This window comes from Marmota marmota, unplaced genomic scaffold (assembly GCF_001458135.2).
Source record: "Marmota marmota marmota unplaced genomic scaffold, marMar, whole genome shotgun sequence".
Lineage (NCBI taxonomy): Eukaryota > Metazoa > Chordata > Mammalia > Rodentia > Sciuridae > Marmota > Marmota marmota.
In genome coordinates this window covers 24,381,836-24,409,039 of record NW_026000221.1, presented here as the reverse complement: position 1 = coordinate 24,409,039, position 27,204 = coordinate 24,381,836, and the positions used below count along the sequence as shown (strand labels likewise).

At 37.4% G+C, this 27,204-nt stretch overlaps 1 protein-coding gene across 1 annotated transcript in view; it reads left to right on the top strand.

Annotated features, from left to right (window-relative positions):
* The first annotated feature begins 9,472 nt into the window (after nucleotides 1–9,472).
* The window catches only part of Rbl2 (RB transcriptional corepressor like 2), a 51,067-nt gene continuing 33,335 nt past the window's right edge, over nucleotides 9,473–27,204 (top strand). Inside the window, 9 exon segments of the mRNA XM_015488732.2 lie at nucleotides 9,473–9,787; nucleotides 9,789–9,839; nucleotides 12,922–13,052; nucleotides 14,920–15,120; nucleotides 18,869–18,933; nucleotides 23,248–23,376; nucleotides 25,637–25,797; nucleotides 26,119–26,183; nucleotides 26,739–26,925. Coding sequence (XP_015344218.2) covers nucleotides 9,599–9,787; nucleotides 9,789–9,839; nucleotides 12,922–13,052; nucleotides 14,920–15,120; nucleotides 18,869–18,933; nucleotides 23,248–23,376; nucleotides 25,637–25,797; nucleotides 26,119–26,183; nucleotides 26,739–26,925 — 1,179 coding nt within the window. The 5' untranslated portion in view covers nucleotides 9,473–9,598.

Here is a 27,204-nt window from a genome sequence, read left to right as displayed (position 1 = left end):
ACTGTAGTAATGGATGTAACCAAAACAACTACTGACCGACTACTACTAGTAGTATATACTGTATGGATGTCCTGACAGGCAGGACAGTATGAGACATCATTCTATTCAAGATGACATACAGTGTCATGAAACTTATGACTTGCTTATTTCTGGAATTTCCCCTTTAATATTTTTGGACTGTGGTTGAGCTTGAGTAACTGAAACCATGTATAAGGAGAAACCATGTTGGGGCCCTACAGTGTCTTTGTTTTTGAAACCCTATAAGACTAAAACAGAATGGTACTGCTATGTTATATGGTACAAGTATGCTAAATTTTGTAAGAAACTGCTGAATTTTTTTTTCTGATAGTACTCCTAAAAGTACTATCAAATCACATTGAGGGCTAGGACTTCAACACATAAATTATAATGATGGCTGGATGAGGGGGAATGACAAACATTCAGTCCATAGTATACTCCTGGGTATTTACTCAAAGAGTTATGAAAGCTTGTATTCACACAAAAACATATGGAACTGTTATAGCAGCCCTTACTCATTCATCCAAAACCGGAATCAAGCACACTGTCTTCAACTGGCAAGTGGATAAACAGTGGCACAGTCATATAATGGAATACTACTTACAGTAACAAAGAACAGATCCACTGATACATGCACCAGCTTGGATCAATCTCAAAGGCAGCATGCGAAGTTAAAAGAAGACTGACTCAAAGGCTACATATCTATTGTACGCATCTACATCTACATTACATTTTATAAAAGAGTCAAAACTATTTGGATGAAAAACTGATCAGTGGTTGCTAAGGGATATTTGAAGAGAAGGGGTTTAGTACACAGCACTAGGAAACTTTCAGGATGATGAAAATGTTCAACATCTTGATTGTGATGGTTGTTACATGACTGTATTTGTAAAAATAAATAAAACTATACCCCTAAAAAGATGAATTTTTTTGCCTGTAAATTATACCTCATGGGGCTGAGGTTGTGGCTCAGTGGTAGAGTGCTCACCTAGCACATGCGAGGCCCTGGGTTCAATCCTCAGCACCAAATAAAAACAAATAAACAAAATAAAGGTATTGTGTACAACTAAAAAAAAAAGTAAAATATTTAAATTTAAAAAAAAATTATACTTCATGACATTATAAATAAATAGGAACTTGAAAAAATGAATCTGTACATTTTTGCTGAAGGGAAATTAATAAGGGAGTTTCAAGCACAAAATATAAGAATAAAGCTTTATGGGATAATAAGATAATGAGTTAATGGAAAAAAAAGAATGACATAAAATTTCAATTTATAAATAATGAAGTGAATCACATATTTTGAGTGAGAAGATGAGACAAGAGACCTCACCAGAAACCAAATCAAGCCAGCATCCTGATCTTGGTTTTCCCAGCCTCCAGAATTGTGTGTGTGCAGGGGTGGGGATGGAAGTTCTTGTTTAATTCACTCAGTCTATAGCATATCAGTCCCCTCTGATCTGTAGGGGATATTTTTCCAAGATTTTCTTGTGAATGCCTGAAACTGTGCTTAATACTGAGCCCCATATAGTTCTGCAGTACTGTAGCAATGGCTATAACCAAGACAACTACTGACCGACTACTACTGGTAGTATATACTGTATGCGTGTTCTGGCAGGATGTTCATATATTTTTATTGTGGATGATAGTATCAAATTACTATGGTATTTAAAGTCAATTGGATGTTTAAAGTTTAATAATAGTTTTGTTGTTAAAGGTTTATAGTTATGATTCTGGATGGATATTATATTCTTTTTACCTAATCAAACTTTTTTTTTTTTTTTTGGTACCAGGGATTGAACTCAGGGACACTTAACCACTGAACCACATCACCAACCCTTTTTGTATTTTATTTAGAGACAGGGTCTCACAGAGTTGCTTAGGGCCTTGCTAAATTGCTGAGGTTGGCTTTGAACTTGAGATCCTCCTATTTCAGCCTCCTGAGCTTCTAGGATTACAAGCATGTACCACCATTCCCAGCTCTAATCAAACTTTTAATGAAAAATTTATCTGTCAACTTTAATATATGCCAGGAGGTAATTCTTTTAGGGAGATGTGACCAAGAGGTTTGAAGACAACTGTGTTTTGTTGTATGGAAATATCACAGTTAAGCTTCTTTCTTTCCCTTTCTCAATCTCTCAGTCCTCCTCCTTCTCCTCCTCCTCCTCCTCCTTCCCTTTATTTTTTTCTTTTTTCAGTGCTGAGAATCAATGGTGGGTGAGTACTTAACTACTGACCTACATCTCCATTCTCTAGGTTAGCCATATTTTTAAAGGTGGGATAATGTAAAGGAGAGTTTCATTCTTAGATGACTATCATTTATATTCTTTGACATTCTGTTGGGCTATCAGATCACAACATGAAAAAGGACTTTATATCCATAAAACCCAAGGCTCCAGCAAGATCTATCTCAATTATCATGATCATTCACTCAACAGATTTTGTGAAGAGTCAACTGTATGCCTGGCATCATTTTAGGCACTGAGGTTATAGCACAGAACTAAATAGCACAGATGTTGCACTTACCACATAGAAAGGACAACAGACACGAAGCAGATGGTCCAACATGTAAATTATTCATTATGGACTTAATAAGTGTCATGAGAAATATTCAACTGGGATGCCCGCGAGACAATTAGGATGGTAAGTGACTGATGGAAAGAAGGAACAAAGAGGTGGGGAGGGGGATGCAGCCCAGTGGTACAGCACTAGCTTAGCATGTGCAGGACCCCTGGGTTCAAATCCCAGGACCATCCAAAAAACAAAAAAGGTGCGCTGGGGCTGTACCTCAGCGGCAGAGCGCTTGCCTAACATGTGTCAGGCACTGGGTTCGATCCTCAGCACCACATAAAAATAAATAAATAAAGTAAAACAAATAAGGTAAAGACGTTCTGTTCATCTACAACTACAAACAATTTTTTTTTTTTTAAAAAGTAAGGAAAGTGTAGAAGAACAATTTTCACTGAGGATGAAAAGGTAGAAAGGAGGACACCTGCAGGTAGAGTAAGGTGCATTTTTGTGGCCCAAACAGCAGTGAAACAGTTAAGCAGGGAAAGACAAGATTGTGTTACAAGGTAGCCACTTCAGTTTCTGGGAGGAGGAGGAGGATAAGATACAGGAAAGAAGTGTTTGGTAAATATGCTCTAGGAGTCTAAGTCAATTTTGAACAACTTGCTTAAAAATTACGTCCAGGTCAATTAACCTCCATAATCAAAAGTGACTATGGGGGCTGGGATGTGGCTCATGTGGTAGGGTGCTTGCCTGGCATGTGTGAGGCACTGTGTTCTATCCTCAGCACCACATAAAAATAAAATAAAGATATTGTGTCCACCTAAAATTTAAAAATAAATATTAAAAAAGTGACTATGACTTAAACGTACCTACCTCTTTTCTTAGAAGAAATGTTAATATCATTTATTATTTTAGCTTTTTAATATTTATTTTTTAGTTGGACACAATATCATCTGATCAACATTTTTTTTTTAATGTGTTGCTGACTATCAAACCCAGGGCCTCCCACATGCTAGGCAAGTGCTCAACCACTGCGCCACAACCCCAGCCCTGTTATTTTAGCTTTTTAAGGTTAAAAACAATGGAAGCTATTAGTGAGATTAGAGGAAGTGTAAAAAAATTACCAAGAAAAATAGTCATTAAATGATTTTTCTTTTATGATAATCAATATATACATGTTCTCCACTTAGTGTTCTCATTATTTATTGCTTCATAACAGCCACCCTAATACTCAGTGACTTCAAATTAAAATAATTATAACAGAGACTTACAGTCTTTGCTAAAAGTAGTAACTATTCAGCCTGCAGATGCCCAATAGCTAACTAAAAGCAGGATAAGTTTTGGCATTATTTTGCATATCTTCATTTTGCATGTCTGCTTTATCACCTTAAACTTTGACACTAGCTCAGCTCTACACATTGGCATGTTAATCATTTTTAAAAAACAATTTTTATTTGTTCTTTTTAGTTATACATGACAGTAGAATGTATTTTGACATATTATATATACATGGAATATAACTTCCCACTCTTGTATTTGTACAGAATGTTAATCGTGTAAGGAACTGTTATGGTTTGGATGTGAAGTGTCCCTTAAAAGCTCATGTGTAAGACAATGCAAGTTTTGGAGGAGAAATGACTGGGTTATAGTCTTAACTTAATCAGTGGATCGATCTCTGATTGGACTGACTGAGTGGAAACTAGAAGCAGGCGAGGTATGGCTGGAGGAAGTGATTCGTTGGTTGGGGGCATAGCTATGGGGTATATATTTGTATCTGGCACTTGGAGTCTCTCTCTCTTTCCCCTCCTTCTTCTCTCTTTCCTTCCTGATAACCATGTAAGCTGCTTCTGTCTGCCATACTCTTCCACCAAGATATCCTGCCTCACCTTGAGCCCCAAGGAATGGAGTCAGCTGTCCATGGACTTAGACCTCTGAAACAATGAGCCCTCAAATAAACTATTCCTCCTCTACAGTTGTGCTAGTTGAGTCATTTAGTCACTGTTGAAGGCGGCTGGCTGCAAAATAACAGGGGGGGGGTGGGGGTGTAACGAACAACTTGTGTACATTGATACAGCAGGAGTAGGAGCCGTTTATTGTAGGACAACAGAGGTATTTATACATTTTGCACAGCTTATCTTAATTAGCATAAACTAGATACATCAGTCAACCAATAAGGAATCTCCACACTTAATGGCTCTCTGGCGTTACTTCACAAACCACTCCCTCTGGCATTTTGCCAGGCGCCATCCAGACTTGTTTACACATTTTAACATTAACCACTCCCTCTGGCAAAATGCCAGGCGCCATCCAGACTTGTTTACAGACTCTAACATTTGCCAGGCGCCATCCTGACTTGTTTACAGACCCTAACAGTCACAGCTGCAAAAAAGCTGACTAAAACAGAAATTGGTACCAGGAGTGGGGTCATTGCTGTGATTAACCTGACCTCGTGATTCAGAAGCTTTTTGAGCATTTTGTATTGATGGGAGGAATTTTGAGATATGTAGCAGTGCAAGCTGGAAATGCTTTAGATTGTTGTAAGTGGAGATTAATGGCTGACTCTGGTGGGAGCTCAGAAGATCTGAATGGCAATAGAACCATGGTCAGTGAAGACAGGGTTCAAGAGGGTTCAGAAAAGGAGGACTCTTGGAATTTGGGGTAGAGGCTGTTCGTGTTATATTCTGGCTGAGAAGTTGTCTGCATTTTGCCCATGTCCTGAGACTTTCTGTGAGGCTGATTTTAAAAGTGATTGACTTCTTAATCTGGAGGAAGAACTGTCTAGGCAGCATAGTATTCAGGAATTGGCATGGGTATTGCTGGTAGCTTTTTTTTTTTTTTTCAATTAGCAATAATTTCACCTCAGAGAAACCTCATTGGCTGCCACTGCACAAAGCTTGCTGACAGCATTTAGCCAAATTTATTGTGAAAATCAAGAGCAGAAAGCAGAGCAGAAATATTCAAAAAACTTGAACTTGAAAGGCTGGAATAAAACGGGCTAAGGAAGTTGCAGTTGTTAAAGACATTACTGCCACAAAAAAATGCTAAAGACTTTGTCCAGAGACAATAAGAATAATGGCTTGAGGGCATCTCAGGAACTGGCAAGACCATACCCATCTCTGGTTTAAAGGAGTAAAAGTGAAATTTTCTTGAGAAGACACCAGTGGGGTACCCTTCTTTTTTTAATATTTATTTTTTAGTTGTAGTTGGACATAATAGCTTTATTTTATTTATTTTTATTTTATGTGGTGCTGAGGATCGAACCCAGGGCATTGCACATGCTAGGCGAGTGCTCTATTACTGAGCCACAACCCCAGCCCCTGGGGTACTCTTCTTGCACAAGGGGGCCTACGAAGTTTTTTCAACATGTTCAGCCACCCAGACACTCAGAGGCTGCTGCAGCCAGTGTCTCTGGAGGCTTGGCTACTACTGAAGATGGCAGCGGACCTTGGCATCAACCATGTGGTGCTGATTCTGCAGGAATGTAGGATGCTGGAGTTAGAATTTCATGGAGACTTCCACCAAGATTTCAAAGGAAGGCCTGGGAGGCCAGGCAAAGTGCAGCAGGGTTGGAATCCCTTTGGGCACTCCCTGAGAAGGTAAGGTGTGGAGATTTGAGGTGGAAGCCTAAACTGCAGTGGAGACACCCAAGGTTAAGAAATGCCAGAACTGTGGAACATTGTCCTAGGAAAGCTGCAGGAGTTGAGCAGAGATAAATCCACAGAAAGGCCACTTGTGCTGCAACCAACAAGGCCACAGGGGTGGATCTACACAAGCTCTTTGGAGAGAACATCACAATGCCATGTGCTGGACATGGAGTTACAGGACTTCTTTGCCCAGCTGGATTTTGGTCTTACTTTGGTCCTATTCCTTCTTTCTAGGTCCATATTTTTATAAATGAAAATGTTTACTCTGTACCTTGAAATATAGGATATTTGTAAATTACTTTTAATTTTACAGGAGTTCACAAGGTGAGATTACCTTGAGCCTCAGAGAAGACTTTGGACTTGAACTTTGAGCAATCTCAGAACTGTTGAGACCATGGAGACTCTGGGGAAGGGACCAAATGTATTTTGCATTGTTAGATAAATGTGAGCTTCAGGGGGCTATGCATGGAATGTTATGGTTTGAATGTGAGATATCCCCAAAAGTCTCAAACATAAGACAATGCAAGAAGGTTTGGAGAAGTGACTGGGTTATAGCATTAACCTAATCAGTGGATTGATCTCTGATTGAATTGACTGAGTGGTAAGTGGAGACAGGTGGGGTGCTGCTGAAGGAACTCATTAACTGGGGTCGTGGCTATGGGGTATGTTTGCATCTGGCAAGTGGAGTCTTTCTCTCTCTGCTTCTTGATCACCATGATGTGAGCTGCGTCCTTCTGCCACACTCTCCCGCCATGATGTTCAGCCTCACCTGACCCCTGAGGAATGGAGCCCGTCTCCTATGGATGAAGACCTCTGAAACTGTGAGCCCTATAAATAACTCTCCCTCCTCTACAATTGTGCTGGTCGCGTCATTTAGTCACAGCCGCAAAAAAAGCGGACTAAAACGGGAGCATTCATCTAAAAACTGGCAATACAGGCTTATTAGTCCCAATTTACCTAACCTGTCTTTCTCTCTTTTCCCCCTTCAAGACTGAGTCAAGATATTTTTAGAGACTTTTCAACCTCCTATTCCACACACCAAAGTAGTGCCTGCAGAGCCTTGCAGGCAGATCACCCCATGATGAGACTGTCCCTCTCTAAGCAGGAACCCTCATGGGATCCTTTCAAGATCACAACTCAGATAGATAAACATCCTGAGCATCAAATGGAAATTGCCTCCTCAAGTGATAAGGACTTTTCTGGAGCTACCTCATAGAACCAGAATCAAGGTAATGATCAATTAGATCACAGTTTGACCAAGACTGCTTAACTGGGCATACCCCTTAGCTTCTGCCCAAGTTCTTCTATTTAAACCTAAAGCTCTTGTCAGCACCCTGAAGACAAGGCTGAGCTGCTAGATGACAATATGACATATTGATTAGAGCAACTTTCCTGCTTTTACCATTACCTTTTCTATTTGTCTTTTTGGGGTGAGCGGCTGGACCTAATTTGTTGGAACCCAAGACTCTGGTAACATAATTGTTTTTTTTTTTTTTTGCCCACAAATTTTGTTGCCAAAATTTGGACAGGCCTCAGTGGGATGTTTCATCTCTGCTGTATATACAGTATCAGGGTGATGGCCTGACTGGAAGCCTAGAGCATCTATTTCCAAACTGGCCCATTCAACATAACTGGGCCTGAAGGCTCGGGGCTTGAGTCCTTGCCATCTGGTGAGAAATGCAGAATTCTTGGCACATAAAGACTCCTGTCAAAATTTGGTACTTAGAGACCACCAAACTCTGGCCTGGCTTCTAGCATCTTAAGGCTAAATCCCTAGAAAGATGCCCCCTCTCAATCCCCATCAAATATCTGCTGCAGAAAGCTCAGCAATGCTAGGAAAATTTACTTTTTATTCCAATCAAAACCTAAACTTGGGTCTCTGGCTTCCCTTTCTTGATATATTTACTACAAAGGACTTAAAACTGAATTCGTCCTCCGTCTCTTTGGGGGTGTATGTGAACCTTTTATAACACAGGAGTTCTTAAGGACCTGAAAGCCCCTGTAATCATCAGGAAGGCTAAGGCCTTCTTCTAGTCTCTGGGGGAAGGATAGCATCCTGATTTTCATAATTAACAGCTAGCAGACCCAGCTGGCCTAATGGCATTAATACCACCAGCCCCTTGTCAATTTTCACTTGAGCTCTGTTCTCTCCCCCTCTCTACTCCTTTCTCCTCCCTTTTAAATACTTGGTCATCTTTGTACAAATTGGAGTGGAATTCAGCTCTTTCCCCTTACTGTCAGCAGCTACTGAGTAAAATCTGTTTTCCTGCTTTAACTATGTACAGCTTGGTTTATCTTTGATAACAGGTTTTCTCATGTGACCTAGGCTTCTGGTATACAGTGGTATGGTGGATGAATTCAAAACCTAGTGGAGGGGGAGAGGGAGAAAGAAAGAAAATGAACATGTGTCAGCCAGGTGGAAGACCTGATACATTTTATATGTCTGTGCAAATCCAACTCCAAAACTGCTACTAATTTTACTAAAGGTTCATTGTGTCAAAATTGTTCCTAAGATAACATGTTTCATATTTCCACCTCCCTATTTGCAGATTTCTGTTCTTCTCCTTCCTGCCTTTATAGCTTCCATACCCCACCCTTTTGTCCCAGTACTTCTTTCCCTCAGTTTATACTAAACAAAAATAGCAAAACAGCAATGCCTTATAGCTGTTCTCCATGAAAGTGCTTTATACTATACCTAATAATAAAGAGGACTGGCAATTTAAAAACCTTAAGTGGAAAAAACAAGATTGGAAATAAAGTGATTTAAGTCCACTAGGAATGTAAAAATAGAAAATAAAATAATAAAAATTAAAAGGAAATAAAGTTAGACCAATTGGGTGGTTGAGGATAGTACACATAAGTCATAGTGAATGTAAATTTGTCATGTTGGGGAGAGGATGGAGAATTACTGCATTAAAAAAAATCAAATAATTACTTGAAAGGCTCCCATAACACTAAAACATAGGAAAGAAATAGAAATTACAAGCAAGGCTGAGGTTTGAATTTAGGTGATAAGCTCTTCCTGTTACATTTTGGACAAGGACATCCAGATGATAAGGAAGTATATGGATACTGAATCTTCTCCTGTCAATGTTTCTTGTACTTTTTATCTTCAGAGCAGCCTTCTGAATGGTCTCACGATGGGAATATACTTAATATACGAAAAAGTAGCATGTATTTCATCCCCAATAAAACAACACAAGCTGATTTTTTTCTTCATGGTTTTTGGCCCCCGTGAGCTTCCGGTTTGGACTACATTTCCCAGCGGGCCATGCTCAATACTACGGGTGCCTTCAAGAGGTCAAGCGCCGGTGGCGGCGACGCAGTCGCGGTACGGGCGACTGACGGGCGGGCGCTTTGCTGTTTGAATGGCTACGGGCCCTGGCCCTCACCTCACCTGAGGACCAGCTGTCCAGGGGTGCGCTATGCCGTCCGGTGGCGACCAGTCGCCGCCGCCCCCTCCTCCTCCTCCAGTTGCTGCAGGCTCTGATGAAGAGGAGGAGGACGACGGTGAGGCAGAGGACGCCGCGCAGCCGGCTGGGTCGCCAACCCCTCAGATCCAGCAGCGGTTCGACGAGCTGTGTAGCCGCCTCAACATGGATGCAGGCGGCGCGGGCCGAGGCCTGGGACAGCTACCGGAGCATGAGCGAGAGCTACACTCTGGAGGTACGCTCGGGGGAGGAGGCGAGGGGCTTCCTGGGCCTAGTTGGCGCGCCCCGCCGCGGGGATGGGTTGCCTTCCCAGTGGGTGTCGGGCGCCCGGCAGGGACCCCCGGCCGACCCGGGTCTCGGGGCGCCCGGGTCTGCGGCCCCCGGAGAGCGAGTGTTCCTCTTTGCGCACCGTAGTACTGCAAACCGGCGTTTAAAGGGCTCTCGCTGCTCTGGAGGTGAACTCTTTCTCGCCGCTCTTGTGTTTAGGACAGGGTACACCTTTGTCGCCAAAATTGCACAACCAGGTTGAGATGCGCTAGGGTCACGATTACAAAAAAAAAAAGGGTGGTGGTGGTGGTGGTCTGTGTAATCATCTAACCCCCCACCCACCAAGGTGGTCGAACGAACAGGTGTCGTTGTCCAGACCGTGGGAAGAGTGGGCGAGACTCGTGCTTGTTAGCGCAGCGGTGGGCCGGATCGGAGTGCTCGGGTCTCGAGGCTTCTCCTCCATTTGTTTTCAATTTCGGCTCTACCTGATTACCTCTGCCCAGGTGTTGCAGACATTTGAGTCAAGGCGTCGTTAAGTTTCGGGCTGTGTTTATGGACGTGTAAACCAATTAAGGCAACTCTTCCCCCGGCCAAATGAAATGGGCTTTCTGCCTGCCCGGACCTAGACAGACGCCCCCAGTTGTTGCTAGGAATCAGGACGGCGACTACCTTGAGGATCTGGGTGGTTGTCGCCGTGATACGGACGTGTTTTGTCCCTTTCTTCAGACGAGGCTTGCAGATGAGAAAAATAGCCCTCCTAGCCAGTGGCTGTCAACTCTGTAGGCGCCTCCCCTTCATGGGCCAATGGGAAGTGACACGGAAGTCCGGATTGTTTGTCGGCTGTTTGCCTGTGTGTGTGGCATTCAAACGTGAGGCCGTTCGATTTTCTCGAGTAGTTTTACATGTAGCTCGTGGAAAGAGTAGGGCAGATAGGCTCCAAATACGAAGGCCTGCTACCAAGGTATGATTTAACTGTGACATGCTGCTTTTGCGTATGTGTCTTTCTGTTGACTGCTTAAAAAAAAAAAAAATCTAATATTAGTAGAATTTCAATGTGATCACTAATTCCCTCGCCCCATTGCTACTTCTACAGAAAAAGGCAGTAATGATGGCTTTAGAACATGACAGATCTAGGTGACTTTGAACAAATTACTTGACCACCGGAAAACTCAATTTTGTTATATGTAAACTAGAGATAAATTTATACCTACCCCACAGAACTGTCTTTAAGGTTAACGAAGATAACGTGTGGCTCATCATGCATACTGCTTAAGAGTTTACTGAAGTATATTGAGGTGATGTGGCTGAAGAGGCTACTTCTCTGGGTGCTTTCCTAGAAGACTTTTTGTTTGCTTGAAGGACATACATGCCTCCAAACAAGCTCTAATTTTACCCTCAAGATATTTCTATAACTTAGAACAAGCATTGTCACCATACAGTTTAGGTATTGCAACTCATAAAGATTGTCATGTTAAATCTAGTGTTACCTTAGCAACAGATGTTAGTGAATTGTTATTATTTTTGGTACTGGGACTTGATCCCAGGACCTTGCAAATGCTAAGCAAGGGGTCTCCTAAAGAGCTTCATCCCTAGCCCCTTTTAAAAACAAACAAACAAAAAAATTGTTTTGAGACTTGGTCTTGCTAAATTGCTCAGTCTGGCCTCAAACTTGAGATCCTTCTGCCTCAACCTCCCCACAGCTGTGTCACCACACCAGGCTTAGTAAATTAATTTTGAAAACATGTTTGATTACTCGATTTTTTTTTTTTTTGATCAGTGAGACTTTAATCTCTTCTTGGCCCAGAGCACCTAATAAATGCATGAATATTTGTTCATGTACCAAATATTTCTTTAGTACCCATTACTACTTGCCACAGTATTCTAGGTGCTAGGAATAAATCGGTGAACAAAACTAAAATTCCCTGCCCTTGTGGAGCTTATAGTCAGATATGCTGAAAGGTAACATGGGATGGGAATCTCAGGTAAATGTACAATGAAAAAATAAAGTTCTGTGATATATTTAATACAGAATACTGGTTATAGAATTTTACCTTTTATTTATTTTTTTTATTTTTTGGTACCAGAAATTGAACCCAGGGTCACTTAACCACTCAGCCATATTCCCAGCCATTTTTTATGTTTTATTTTGAGTCAGATCTTGCTAAGACCTTAGGGCCTCACTAAATTGCAGAAGTTTGTCTCAAACTTGCAATCCTCCTGCCTCTGCCTCGAAAGTCACTGGGATTATAGGCATGTGCCACTGTGCCTGGCTCTTTGATTTTTTATATTTTCTGTGCTTTATTCCTGTGTTTCCCTTTGTTTCTAGGGATTAAATTCAGGGTGCTTTACTACTAAGCTACATCCCCAGCCCTTTTTATTTTTATGTTCTTTTTTTTTTTTTTTTAAATATTTATTTATTTATTTTAGCTTTCGGCGGACACAACATCTTTGTTTGTATGTGGTGCTGAGGATCGAACCCCGGCCGCACGCATACCAGGCGAGCGCGCTACCGCTTGAGCCACATCCTCAGCCCTATTTTTATGTTCTTTAAGTTGCCTAGGCAGCCACAAACTTGTCCTGCTTCAGCCTCATGAGTCACTGGCAGAGCAGCTAAGGATTGAGCTGCTAAGGACTGGCACAGCTGGAGAGCTCCTTGGGCATCTCTCTATATATGACTGACCACATCGTATGGTCTCTCCTCAGCATTGTGACTCAAGGTATTCAGACTTCTCACATGTTGGTTGGTGTAGGACTCCCAAGCACATGTTCTGGAAGATTAAGTGGTATCACTTCAACCTGTGTTATTTGTTGAGGCAGTTAATCAATTTAAGGGGACATAGATTTCTGCCCAGGCTCAAGGTGAGGAAACACTGACCTCCCACCACTCATGGAAGAATGTGTCACATTTTATGAAGAGCATGTGGGACAGTACCATTTTTTGAGAATAAAATGTCCTATAAGCATATAAACTACTCTTTCAATTTAAACATAAGAATTTTTGTATTGAAATATACATAGTTCATTAGCTAAAAATCTACTTTATTTTACAGGGAAATGATCTTCACTGGTTAGCATGTGCCTTATATGTGGCTTGCAGAAAATCTGTTCCAACTGTAAGCAAAGGGACTGTTGAAGGAAATTATGTATCTTTAACAAGAATCCTGCGCTGTTCAGAGCAGAGGTAATTATATTAGTTTGAAGTATAATTAATAAAAAAACTTATAATTCATAGTGATAAAAAGAATTCTGTGTCCATTATTCTCTGAGCATGTGGATTGCTGAATTTAGACACCAGATCATGGTTTTCCTTTACCACTTCAAAGTTAGTATTCATTATATTTTATTAATTTAATGAAAATATTTGCATTATATGTATTAGGCACTTGTGTGGAAGAATTTACTTTTGCAAGTTATTGTGTAAAATGTGGAGAAATCGAAATAAGGATATTAAGAACTTTAGGAGACACTCCAGATTGAAAAGGCAAATAAAATATTAGTCATATGGTATTTTGCTTATAACTATATGTACAGGACTTGTGTCTTAATGTGTATACATGGAACAGGTAGTAAAATCAAAGGTGTGTGTTCTCTGACTCTACTTCTTGGGATGGTCCCTAAATAAATTACTAAACACATGAACAAACATGGGTATTATAGCATTTTTGTTATAAAACATTAGAAACAACCTAAATTTCTCTTGGTTAGGGAATGAATGCAAAAAGTCTTGGTGTGTTCATGAGTAGGAATGTTTTTAGCAATTAAATGAATGGATTAAATCTGTTTGTATCAACATTAATGAATTTCATAAGCATTGAGTTGAAAATCAAGTTGCAGAATGCTACTTAATGTATGATTCCTTACATATAAAATATGAAACACATGCAATAGTGCTTAAGTTTATGGATCTACATATTTAGGTAGGAATCAGACTAGCTTCAGTGTGGTTATCTTTCGGGAAGAAGGACTAAGGAGGGGAATTGGACTAAAATGAGGAGTACAAATGGGAATTTTGACTGTTTATGTAGTGTTTTTAGTTATTAAAGAAATATGAAGTAAGCATGGCAAAATTTATTCAATATGTTAGTATTTGTTAATCCTGGAAGTTGGGTAAGTATTTGCTAGTTATGTTACTCTTGTTCATTTTTTTATATTTTAAAATATTTCATAATTTAAAAGGCAAACCTCAGGTAGCCAGATACAATGACACAATCCTGTAATCCCAGTTAGTCAAGAGGATCTCAACTTTCAGACCTGCCTGAGCAATTTAGCAAGACCTTGTTTTAAAACTAAATTGAAAGAGTTTTTTTGGCACCAGGGATTTAACCTAGGGCCACTTAACCATTGAGCCACATCCCCAGCCCTTTTTTATATTTTATTTAGAGACAGGGTCTTGATAAATTGCTGAGGCTGGCTTTGAATTCACAGTCTTCCTGCCTCAACCTACTGAGCTGCTGAGATTACAGGTGTGCACCACTGTACCTGGCTCAAACTAAAAAAAAAAAATTTTTAAAGGTGTAGGTATAAAACTCAGTGGCAGAGTGTGTGCCTAGTATCCATGAGGCCCTGGGATCAATCCCCAGTACCAAAAACAAACAAACAAACAAACAAAAAATCTCAGGTGTAAGGATCAGAGTAATAAACCAATCTGTATGATATTAAGCTAGTCAAAGACATGAGTTGTGACTTTATATTACTGTCACAATATAATATTATTTTTTATTTTCTTTTTTTGTGTTATTGGGGATTTACCCAGGGATACTTTACCATTGAGCTACATCCCCAGCCACTGTTTTTCTTTTTGTTTTTTGTTTGTTTGAGACAGGGACTCACCAAGTTGCTTAACTCCACTAAATTGCCCAGATTCCTCTTTCTTCAGCCATCCCCCCGCCCCCTTCCTGGGATTACAGGCATGCTCCACGACACCCAGCTAAATGTAATATAATTTAGTACAATAATTTTGGTTTACTTTTAACTGTTTGTATTGATATAAATATACTTCACTTTTTATGTTAGTCATGAAATTACCTCATTCATATCTTTATTATCAGCTTAATTGAATTTTTTAACAAGATGAAGAAATGGGAAGACATGGCAAATCTACCCCCACATTTCAGAGAACGTACTGAGAGATTAGAAAGAAACTTCACTGTTTCTGCTGTAATTTTTAAGAAATATGAACCTATTTTTCAAGACATTTTTAAATATCCCCAAGAGGAACAACCTCGTCAACAGAGAGGAAGAAAACAGAGGTAGGTTTTTATATCTATTTCTTGGGAATAAGTGTTTGTCTTTCTGTGTTACAGTTTTGATACCTCTGTTAATTTTGTTAGTGTTAAAAAAGAATTGTGATTTCATAAAGAATTTTTTTCCCAAGAGTTTTCTTTTAATAATGATTTTTATTTTTCATTGTGTGTTATGAAGAGTTTGGCTTCTTTCATTTTGTAAAATGTATGGGGTCTTTGTTGGTATAAACTTTCCCTTTTCATTTAATCAACCAGAAATGCAGACTGCACAAATCAGACGTTTGGGGTATTCAGCAATCAGTTGTCCTTGGTATACACTGCATATTGACTGTAATATTTTCTATTATTGACTATAGAGACTATTCTTTAATTTGATTTTTATGCCAAATTGAGTAATAAATAACCCCCTGAAATGACTTCTCCATGTATTTTGATATTATCAATCAAAGTACAGAAACTGGACTTGAGAAGGCTAGAGGAAACTGAAACTATTATGAATTTGTGCTTTCTGATCAGCTCTGCAAAGTCAGTACCTTATTCTGGCTCATTGTCTTTTTGTCTTATAGCTAAGGGCAATTAGAGGATACAAATTTGACAAAAGATTTTCTATAAAATAGAAATGGAAATTTGTGTTTAAAATAGAACTAGAAAAGTGTTGATAAAGTGCAGGAAAAGGAGTTATGTTTGACTGGAATGAATAATGTTTGCTTCTCATTATGGAAAAGTTTTCCCAAGCTATGAAGGATGTTTACAATAAGTACAAACTTTGGAAAATATGACAAACCACAATTTTTAAAAAAGTTTTTTAGTTGTAGATGGGCACAACACCTTTATTTTGTTTATTTACTTTTATGTGATGCTGAGGATCGAACCCATGTGTCACATGCTAGGCAAGCACCCTACTGCTGAGCAACAACTCCAGCCCAGAAACCAGAGTTTTATATAGTTGACACTGCAGATATGGAAGCAGCTGGTCTAGTTTGTTTGAAGTTGGGAGTTTGACTATTTGCAAATTAAGTATTTTAAACTTTGGATACAATTTTTTAAAAATTAATTTTTTTATTTTTATGTGGTGCTGAGGATCAAACCCAGGGCCTTGTCTGTGCTAGGCGAGCGCTGTACTGCTGTGCCACAACCCTGGATACAAGTTTTATTTTGTGTTTCAGCAAGGCAAGTGTGATTATTTATAGAAAGATATAGAATATCTTTTTTCTTTGGAGTGTCTAGAAACTGATTTTATATTACACTTGTTTTGATATTTATTAGGATATATATACTACCTATTTCTATTTAAGAAAATTATAAAAAAAAAAAAAAGAAAGAAAATTATAGCTGGCACTGTGGTGCCTGCCTGTAATCTCAGACGCTCTGGAGGCTGAGACTGGAGGATTACATACTCAAGCCTAGTCTTGGAAATTTAGTGAGACCCTGTCTCAAAATAAAGAAGTAAAAAGTACTCTGTCGTAGAGTACTCCTGGACCCAATCCCCAGTATCACAAAAAAAAGAAAGAAAAGAAAACTATAAAATTAATTTAAATTTTGTGTTTGGGGTACCACAATTGAAGCCAGGAGCATTCTACCACTGAGCTACATCCCCTGCCCTTTTATTTTCTATTTGTGTGTGTGTGTGAGTGAGTGAGAGTGTGATGCTGGGGATTGAACCCATGTCTTTGTGCATGCAAGACAAGCACTCTACCAATTGAGCTATATCCCAGCCCTTATTTTCTGTTTGAGTCAGAGTCTCACCAAGTTGCCCAGGCTGACCTTGAACCTGTGATCCTCCTGCCTCAGCCTCCTGAGTAAATGGGAATATAGGATTGTACCACCTTGTTTGGTTATTAAAAATTTTTATATCACTTTTTTTTTTTTTCTGGTGCTGGGTACTGAACCCAGGACCTTGCCCAGGCTCTACTAAGGTACTCTACCCTCCCCCAGTCCTATAGCACTCTATACTTTTTATTATCATTTTCTGCTTACAATAATACTAACAATGTACAGCACTTACTGAGCATTTATTATGGGGGCAGGGACTCTTCTAAAACATAAACAGATATCATTCAGTTAATCTTCATGACAATCTTATGAGGTTGATATTATTGTTACAAATGGGGAAAATAAGCCTCTGGGAGGTAATTTGGCCAAGTTCACACAATTGATGAGTGTGAAGTTACTATTGAAACTAAGGTAGTCTGATTGCAGAATCCCTGTGCTTCACTATGACTGTATGCTACATCTCACACACATTATAATTTGAAAGTTTGTCATCGAGTATTTATTGAACACTTACCTAAAGGAAGTACTTTGTTAGGTTTTATGTAGGACACAGATATTCACAAACAAAATCCCATAGTTTCTGTCTTTTGAGCATTTACAGTTTTGTCAAGGTGAGGAGGCAGATAAAAAGACTCCCGTTTGTGTGATACATCTTATTACAAAAGTCACCAGAATGCAATAGATAGTAGAATATAGGATTCCTGAAGCAAAAAATAAATCTGGATGAGTGAGTCGGGTAAGGAATGGACTAAATAGAAATAGGTCTTAAAGGATGGGCAGGATTTTGACAGGTAAATTTGGAGAAAATGCATAGCCTTCTATGTGGAGGAAAAACAATAGACAGAAGCAGCAAAGCAAGAGGAAATTTGGCAGCAAGTAGGTTAGTCAAATTTTTTTCTGGGTTTTTAAGTTACAAATCCAGAATTTAGAGCGGCTCGAATATTAAACTAAAAATTTTGAATTTTATCTTGATGGGCAATCAAAGCTAGAAATAATTTATCATGTGCTGTGGTAGGGAAGCTACTTTTAAAAGCAGATCACTGACTTTTAATTCTTGTCATGGAATTGCTAAATTAAGTACACAGTATTATATCCAAGTAGAATAAACTTTTGACAGATGGAGGACTAATGCCCAGGGAGAGAAATGTACCCAGCTAATGGTGGTACTAGAACTAAACCCAATCTCCTGATCATCTTCAGGGTATTTTGCTCTTCTTGACACCCTGTTATAATAAGGCTTTTGGGATGTAGAGATCATAGATATCTTGTCTAAACATTGGCAGAGGTTTTTGTAGGAAAGCCAGATTTAAAGCAGATCTGATCAGACAACTTGGCAAAATATAACAGGTACTCTCAATGAATGGAAGTGTAAGGGCTTGTAGGAAGGCCAGAATTTACCTTAACAAGATCTGTTTATGATTTGATGTAGTTGGGAATATTTTTAGAGAGACGTATTCTCAGCTATGAGAGTGGGGGGGCAGAGGATAGGTGACCTCCTGTAGGAGTCTTAAAGCAGCATTAGCTATGATAATGTTATAAAGATAATTACTGTTTTTCATTTTATTTTCTACCCTATGTATCTTTTTTTAAAATATTTTATTTTATTTTATTTTTGAGTTGTATTTGGACACAATAACTTTATTTTATTATGTGGTACTGAGGATCGAACCCAAGGCCTCGTATGTGCTAGGCAAACGCTCTGCCACTGAGCCACAATCCTAGTCCTGTATCTTGACCTCAAAACTTTAAACATTTTTTCAGATATTTTTCTTTCTGAGATGAGCTCTTTCCTTGGCTCCCAGTTATTTCCTCACAGTGTTTGGTTGGGGGTAGAATTTCTTACACATTTTCCCTGTGAAGCTGAATCTGGTATTATCGCTCCTCTAACTGTGGGTTTTGTTTCACACCTAATTTGTAGTCATTTGGGATGTCTTTTTCTAATTCTTATGTTGTCTCATGACCTTTTTTTCCTCCCCCAAAGGCGACAGCCCTGTACCGTGTCTGAAATTTTCCATTTTTGTTGGGTGCTTTTTATATATGCAAAAGGTAAGAAAAGAGTAATATTTATTTACATATTAAGTAGCTTATTTAAATTTTCAGGTATTAATTTTATCAACCTGTAATATTTCTTAGGAAGAACAGATCCTCACTGAAAATTTTCTTAAGGATTTGAATCCCAGATTCTTTTTGTACCACCTTTTTTTTTAAAAAAGGGTCTTTTGTAATTCTTTACACCATCCAAATCTTCTCTTATGAAATGGAGAATCCTTTAATTTTGTCCTTACTCAACATCTTTTGGACCCAAAGCTGTTCTTCTGAATTTAAAACTGAAAACACTTTCTATTATGAACTGTATTTTTCTTGACATGTCATTCAGCTGAGTGGGACTGACCAGCCTAGAGTAGTTCAAGTTATTATCTTCATCTTAATCAGCTAAATATACTTAACCAAATGTTATGTTAGGTTTATTTTCTCTCCCTTTCTTATCACCCCATTTCACTTATTCAAGATCTGCATTCACTGAATTATGTTTAGTCTTCTGTATTTCTACTTAGGAAATATTCTTAGATATCTAAAGGAAAAAAAAGAAAATATAACTGGTTAGTTACATAGCTTTTTTTATATTATGTGGCATATCTTTGCCTGTAAGATAGCCTAATAAAATATAAAGTTAAAAACAAAGTATCATAGAACTGGAAGGATTTTCACAGATAAAGTAATTCCCCTTTATCTGTGGAGAATACATTCTAAGACCTCTAAGTGGATTCTTGAACTCACACATGGTTCTGTATCTCATGTTCTTTTTTTAAATTGCTTTTATTTTTTTAAATACATTAGAGTGGAATGCATCACAATTCTTACTACACATATAGAAAAACAATTTTATATAAAAGTATTTTCACACCAATTCATGTCTTCATACATGTACTTTGGATAATGATGTCCATCACATTCCATTATCATTGCTAACCCCCTGCCCCTTCCCTACATGTTCTTTTTTTATACATACCAACATAAAGTCTAATTTGTAAATTAGGTATCATAAGAGATTAACAATAATAACATAATAAATTAAAACAATTATAGAATATAAGAGTTATGTGAATGTGGTCTCTCTCAAAATATCTATTGTACTTTAGATCTTAGCAACTTCAGCATACAATTTTTTTTTCCTTAATAAGTCAAGAACTGTCACTTTTTTACTTAAAGGTAGCACTTTAGGGCTTCTCTGGGGCATATCTAGGTTGCTGGCATTACTACTTTTGCTCTTTGAGGTTATTATTAAGTAAAATGAGGGTGAACGAAAAACTGCTATACTGTGACAATGGATCTGATAACCAAGAAGACTACTAGTGGATGGATAGTGTGTACCGCATGGATACACTGGGTGGAGCAGTGAACAGCAAAACAGATTTCATTTTACTATTCAGAACAGTGCACAATTTAAAACTTACAAAGTGTTTATTTCTGGAACTTTTCTATTTAATATTTTCAGACTGTTGACTTAATATCTCAAATTGCAGACAGTGAAACCATGGATAAGGGGAGATTTTGTAGAAGAGATCCTCATTATTAGATCAGGTATCTCAATTTACTCACTTTAAAATTAGGCAACTGAGGCCCAGAGACTAGGTATTAGGAACAGAGCTAGAATTTGAACCCAGACCTCCTGGCTCTTGATTTCATGCTGAATATGAAAGCTTCTAGCAAGGATGTGTCATGCTATTTGTCTCTAGATGTGGTTTGTTTGGCTATAGCTGGTCTTCTCTAGTTAGGTGACAGATATCCTTACTTCCTTGAGCTGTGTGCTTGATACAAAAGAAGTCTGTCTTCTGTCAAATGTGAACGATATGCTGTACATCAGTCTGGCAGCTTTCTGTAGTAGGATAAAGGTGACATGATCTGTGGTGTGAAATAAAGGGTTAGGAGTCTATAAACCATTTTTATAATAGCTGCAACAAGTTTTAGCTTGTGGGGCTGATATTATATATGATAGTAATCTTTTCAGATGATTGTATTGGGAAGGTATGTCTGATTTTCAGGAGTTTTATCTGTTTTGTTTGTACTTAGGAATAAATGTATTTGGTACCATAAAAACTATTAAAAAATATTTGTTGCCCTCACTTGATCAACTGAAGTGGTGTATTTTTTGTCACTTCAAATAACTCAGTGTTTGAATCTTATTAATTCAGTCTATAACAACTTGATCCAAAGCTTTGTCCTTTTATAATCCACCACTGTGGGTTTGTTGTTGTTGTTATTGTTGTTTGTTTTTGTTTAGGGTTTTTTGTTTGTTTTTGTTTTTTGAGACAAAGTCTGGCTATATTGCCCAGGCTGTCCTTGAATTCACAATTTTCCTGCCTCAGCCTCCCAAGTAGCTGGGATTACAGGTGTGCACCCCACCCGCACTATGATCTTTTATGATGCAGGAGAATCTTTACTCAGAAATCAGCTTAATTAGTTTTCTTCGGTTCTTGATTTATTTGGTAGGATGATGGCCTCTATAGACACTTTTCCTGATGACTTTTTCCGCAGCATATGAGTATCCCAGACTCTCTCATTCCTGAACTAAGTAACTTTTTGCTTGCTATCTTTGTTGACTTCATATGGTTAAGTACACACCAGTGGCCAGTTTGGGCTCGTCACACAAAGAGCTTTGTGGTCAGAAAACCAATTGGTACCACTTCCTATTTTATAGGAAATCTCAAATCTTCTCATTCTTGATAAATTAGCCAAGTCTATGGGTTAAACAGCTTTCCAACTAGCTGTTATCTTTCTTGATTGAAATATAAAGTATCTCACAAGGTGAGATTTATTTATAAGGTCAGGGTATGGAATAGAAAGTATGTCACATTGAAATAGACCTAGAATTTAAATTAGAAGATGATCTTCAGGGGCATTTCAGCTTTTTGTCATAAATTACAGTACTAGTGTTTTTTCTTCCTGTGGCAAGTACATGTGAGTGGCAAGTTTAGACTTGTCAGTGTGATGGGCTTTGTAGCTTGAAACCAGTATATGCCACTTCCTGTTTTATATATGAGGAATTAAGTCTAATATTAAAACTCTGTAAAGCCAAGAAAGTTCATTTGGATATATCAGTATAGAATTTAATTCATTAATGATCATTTGCCATATGACACCAGAAGATTTTTTTCTTTTTAATTCATTTAAGTTGAATTGTTGAATGTTTCCATTTGTATGAAAAAAAGAACCATATATCCTGATATGCTGAGGTAAGTGGTAACTTTCTTTGGGAGAAAGGAGAGAAAACCTGAAATGAAGCTCAGTGTGTATACATGCATGCATTTGGGTAGGTATTAAGTATGGAAATGCTGAGGTTTGGAAATAGTTCTCCAGATAGATTAGGCATTTACATTGAATTTATCTGATATTAAAAGAAGGTAAAATCAATATGAAGCATATAAAGACAGTATTTGACCAAAAAAGGAACAGAATTTAAGTTGCTAAAAAAAAAAAAAAAAACTACTAGAAATATTTCTTAATTTATGAGAATAATAAAACAATTTAACAGCCTCTATAATTTGCTTTTAGTATTAGACTTAAGCAGCACTGCTGGAAGGACACACTTCTGTAGTTTAGGTTTAAGTTTCTTATGTGTTTGTTACCAAGCACCAACAGTTACCTTGGATAGTAACTCTGTAATTTAAATATCTTTGAGTCCCTGTCGCATTAATTTCTATAAGTTTCTATCATGTAGAAAAGTATTAAAAATGTTATATTGGAGTTCTGATGGTTTTAAAGTATGTACATGAGAAATTGATTATGAGTCATAATTTCTAAATAATATCCAAGTCAAATTGTTTCTTACAGTTTGAGGTAATTTATAAATTCTCCTTTTTTCTTTTTCTTTTTGGTACTGGGAGTTGAATCCAGGAGTGCTTTATCACTGAGCCATATTGCCAGCCCTTTTTATTATTTATTTTCAAAAAGGGTCTCCTTAAGTTACTTAGGGCCTTGCTAAATTGCTGAAGCTAGTCATTTGCCACCTCACCCAAGTGCCACTATGCTCAGCCTATAATTCTTTTCAGAAATTTCAAAATCTAATGATAATACTAAGATTTAGTTAGCTACTAAGTATTTAGTAAGTACTTATTTAATGAATACTGAATGAATGCATGGCATTTTTAGTAAGGTTTTTGTTTGCATTTAACACTAGGAAATTTATTAGAATATATGAGTAATGTCTCAAAATGTGAACTTCCCAAAACACTTAATATAATTCTTGAGTCAACTTTGTATGATGTTGTATAGTGTCGTTAAAATAAAGGAATAAATTATTTTTTTAAATATTGTAAAGTTGATGCTAACTTAATTCCATAACTGTCTATAATCCTGTAGGTAATTTCCCCATGATTAGTGATGATTTGGTCAATTCTTATCACCTTCTTCTGTGTGCTTTGGACTTAGTTTATGGAAATGCCCTTCAGTGCTCTAATCGTAAAGAACTAGTGAATCCTAATTTTAAAGGTAAGTGTTTATTTAAAAGATTCTTGGGCAACCCAGATTTCTACATTATGTTTATTACTCTTAGAGGTGTATACATAATACAGATTTTCCAGCATCAGAGACCTATTTGAAAAAGCTTCCATCATCATAGTTATCCAGGACATATCCAGGGGTCAAAGCTCTCTTTACATTTTTTATTTTGGAGATATCACAGAGTTTCAGGTCTTTAAGTGATAACTTTAGAAGTTTCTGAAATATGTACTCAACAAGGAGAAGGCATTTAGAAATTCAGAGTAACAGAAGATTACCCATGTTAAATATCATATGTTGTATAGTTATTTGTCATATAAAAATATTAAAATATATATATTTATTGCACAGTTTTATAAAAAGAAAGAAACTCAGCAAAGATGACATTAAAGCTGATATTATTTTCAACATTGGCAAGGGTTTATACCTCACACACTCTGTAGAGGTGAAAAAGGATTTACTGTTAGAATCTTCTTTCCAATTTTTTGCTATATAAGAGTAGTTATGGTTCTAAAATAAGTAAAATGAGCTAGGCACAGTGGCACATACCTATAATTCCAGTGACTTAATAGGATTATAAGTTTGAGGCCAGCCTCAGTAATTCAGTAAGGTCCTGTCTCAAAATAAAATTTTAAAAAGGGCTGGGGGGTATAGTTCAGAGATATAGCTCTCCTGGGTTCAATCCATAGTACCTAACCCACTAATTATTTTGACAATGCATTTAGTGTGCTTTAATTTACATAATTTCTATGAAATCGCAGTTCAGAATCCAAATTGTAATTTATAAAGTATATATTAAAAAGTATTTATGTAACTAATATATAAGCTACTTTTAGTTGAATAATACCATAGTAGGATTCTAGAGAGTTATTGTCAATTTTGGAGTGGTTACAGATACAGTTTTACCTTGTCTATCAGGAGCAGAGATTTTTAAAATTAGTATAGTTACTTACTTCAGTTGCTCCTGATGTTCCTTGTATAGGTTGAGCATCCCTAATCTGAAAATACAAAATCTGAAGTGATCTGAAATCTGACACTTTCTGAGTTCAGACATGATGATCAAAAAGTTTCAGATTTAGGGCTGGTAGATACAGCACTTCCCTACCATGTACAAGGCCCTGATTTTGATCTCCTGCACTAACAAAAATAAAAAGTAAATTCAGATTTTGGAGCGTTTCAGATTTTACATTTTTTGGATCAGGGATACTTGTCTGGTAACATCTATGCAGATTTTCTAAAATCCAGAAGATTTCAAAATCTAAAACACTTCCCAAGCATTTTGGAAAAGGAATAGTCAACCTACATTCTTTGTTTTTTTTTTTTTTTTTTTCAACTTAGTTGTAAGTGGACACAATCTTTATTTCATTTCATTTTTATGTGGTGCTGAGGATAGAACCCAGGGCCTCACACATGCTAGGCGAGCGCTCTACCACTGAGCCACACAACTCCAGTCCCTCAACCTACATTCTTTTTTGTCCTTTCTCTCATTCTTCTTCTTCTTTTTTTTTTTTTTTTTAAGTTGTAGGTGGACAGAATACCTTTATTTTATTTATTTATATGTGATGCTGAGGATTGAACCCATGGCCTCATACATGCTAGGCAATTGCTCTACCACTGAGCCATAACCCCAGCCCGTCTCATTCTTTCTTAACTCCCTTTTTTCTTTCTTTCTCTCCTTACCTCTTCCTTCTTCCTCCCTCCTTTCCTTTCTTTCCTTCACCCCCTACCCCTCATGCTGGGCATTGAACCAGGGCCTGCCTCTGTGCTCCATCCCAGAACTATACCCATAGCTCATTTTTATATTTTTTTAATGGTTGCTTCCCCCATTGTTTTCTTTTAATCTTTTATTTTTCTTTAACTTCTTTTTTTGCTCTTGTGCTGAGCCTACAACAAGAATAAACTAAATTAATATGATAAATAATCTAATTAAATCTAAGTATATAATCCTTGAACTGTAATTTTTTTTTGAAGTGGTGTTTCTTGTTTGAATGTAAGCTTATTTGCAAAGTTGTATTTTTTTTTTTTTTTAGGTCTTAGAGCAATAAATTAATTTTTAATCATATCCAAATAGATGACCAAATAAAATCTTTTAAGTTGTGATATACTTTTTTAGAGTTGAATTAGGAACATATACACTGTTAACTATACATTCATATGCTATTCAGATCTTGATTAGATTCTGCATTTTGGCTTATTAAAATTTAATTTATTGAGTACTGATATCTTCATTTTATTATTTCTTTCATCACAGGCCTATGTGAAGATTTTCACACTAAGGATTTTAAACCTTCCTCTGACCCACCTTGTGTCATTGAGAAACTCTGTTCCTTACATGATGGTCTTGTTTTGGAAGCAAAGGGAATAAAGGAACATTTCTGGAAGCCCTATATTAGGAAACTTTATGAGAAAAAGGTTTGTAAGTAAAAAGATATAACAAGAAATTATTTTCTAGAGAAAGACTTGATTTCGTATGATGATTTATCTACCTACCTACTTATTTTTGGAACCAGGGATTGAATTCAGGGGTGCTCGACCACTGAGCCACATCCCCAGCCCTATTTTATATTTTATTTAGAGACGGGGTTTCACTGAGTTACTCAGCACCTCACCTTTGCTGAGGCTGGCTTTAAATTCGTGATTCTCCTGTCTCAGCCTCCTGAGCCACTGGAATTACAGGAGTGTGCCACCGTGCCTGACTCATATAATAATTTAAAATCTCTTCTTTCATCATAGCTCCTCAAGGGAAAAGAAGAAAATCTTACAGGGTTTTTGGAACCTGGGAACTTTGGAGAGAGTTTGTGAGTACATCTGTTAAAATGTTTTAATATTTTAAATTGTGTACTTAGGAAACCTCAAAGTTTAATGTTTTTATTGTTTTGTACTCTGGGAATTTAAAATGTTTTATGAGAGAATATAGGAAGCAATAAAAATTCTGTTTTTAAATTTAGTGAAAATTGTTTTTTGAATGATTAGTCACATCACGCTTTTGCAACTTTATGGGTGAAAAGTGACAATGTGGAAATATTGAGGTTTTCAGAGGTTCCTATAACAGCTGGGAAAGATAGCTAAGCTTTTCACCAGGAGTTGCATCTACCAGGCAGATTGGTACAGGGTATACACTATAAAACACTATCAGTGAGATACACTCCCTGTGCAGTGGATGCACATAGTGTAGCAATCTTATGTTTTATTCTCTTCAGTTTTTATAAACAATGATCTCAAATGAAATTTAACTTTCAAAAATTATTAGAACTTTTAGTAAATAAAAAATGAAATAATTAAGTGGCCTGAAACATTAACTGAAATGGCAGTTCTTTGAGAGAGAACATTTTGTTTTTTCTTTTTCCATACAGTAAAGCCATCAATAAGGCCTATGAGGAGTATGTTTTATCTGTTGGGAATTTAGATGAAAGAATATTTCTTGGAGAGGATGCTGAAGAGGAAATTGGGACTCTTTCAAGGTGCCTGAACTCTGGTTCAGGAACAGAGAGTGCTGAAAGAGTACAGATGAAAAACATTTTGCAACAGCATTTTGACAAGGTGAGTGGAGTCATCTCAGGAGAGTACAAAATACGGGTGCAGATAAGCTGAGGGTTCTATTTTATTTTTGTAGTTCTCTGTGTTTTATTTGTTTACTGAATGAAAAAAATAGTTCCATCCTACTTCTCTCAATTAAAAGTTATCTTGTTAATTTACTTTTGGTTAACATCAACTTTGAAAGGTTTTAGTTAGGTCTAAGCAAAAGAGAATTTATTGTAAATTAAAACAAAAGTATCATGCTGATAATTTTTGGTTTTGAAAAGATGGGCCAATAGTATA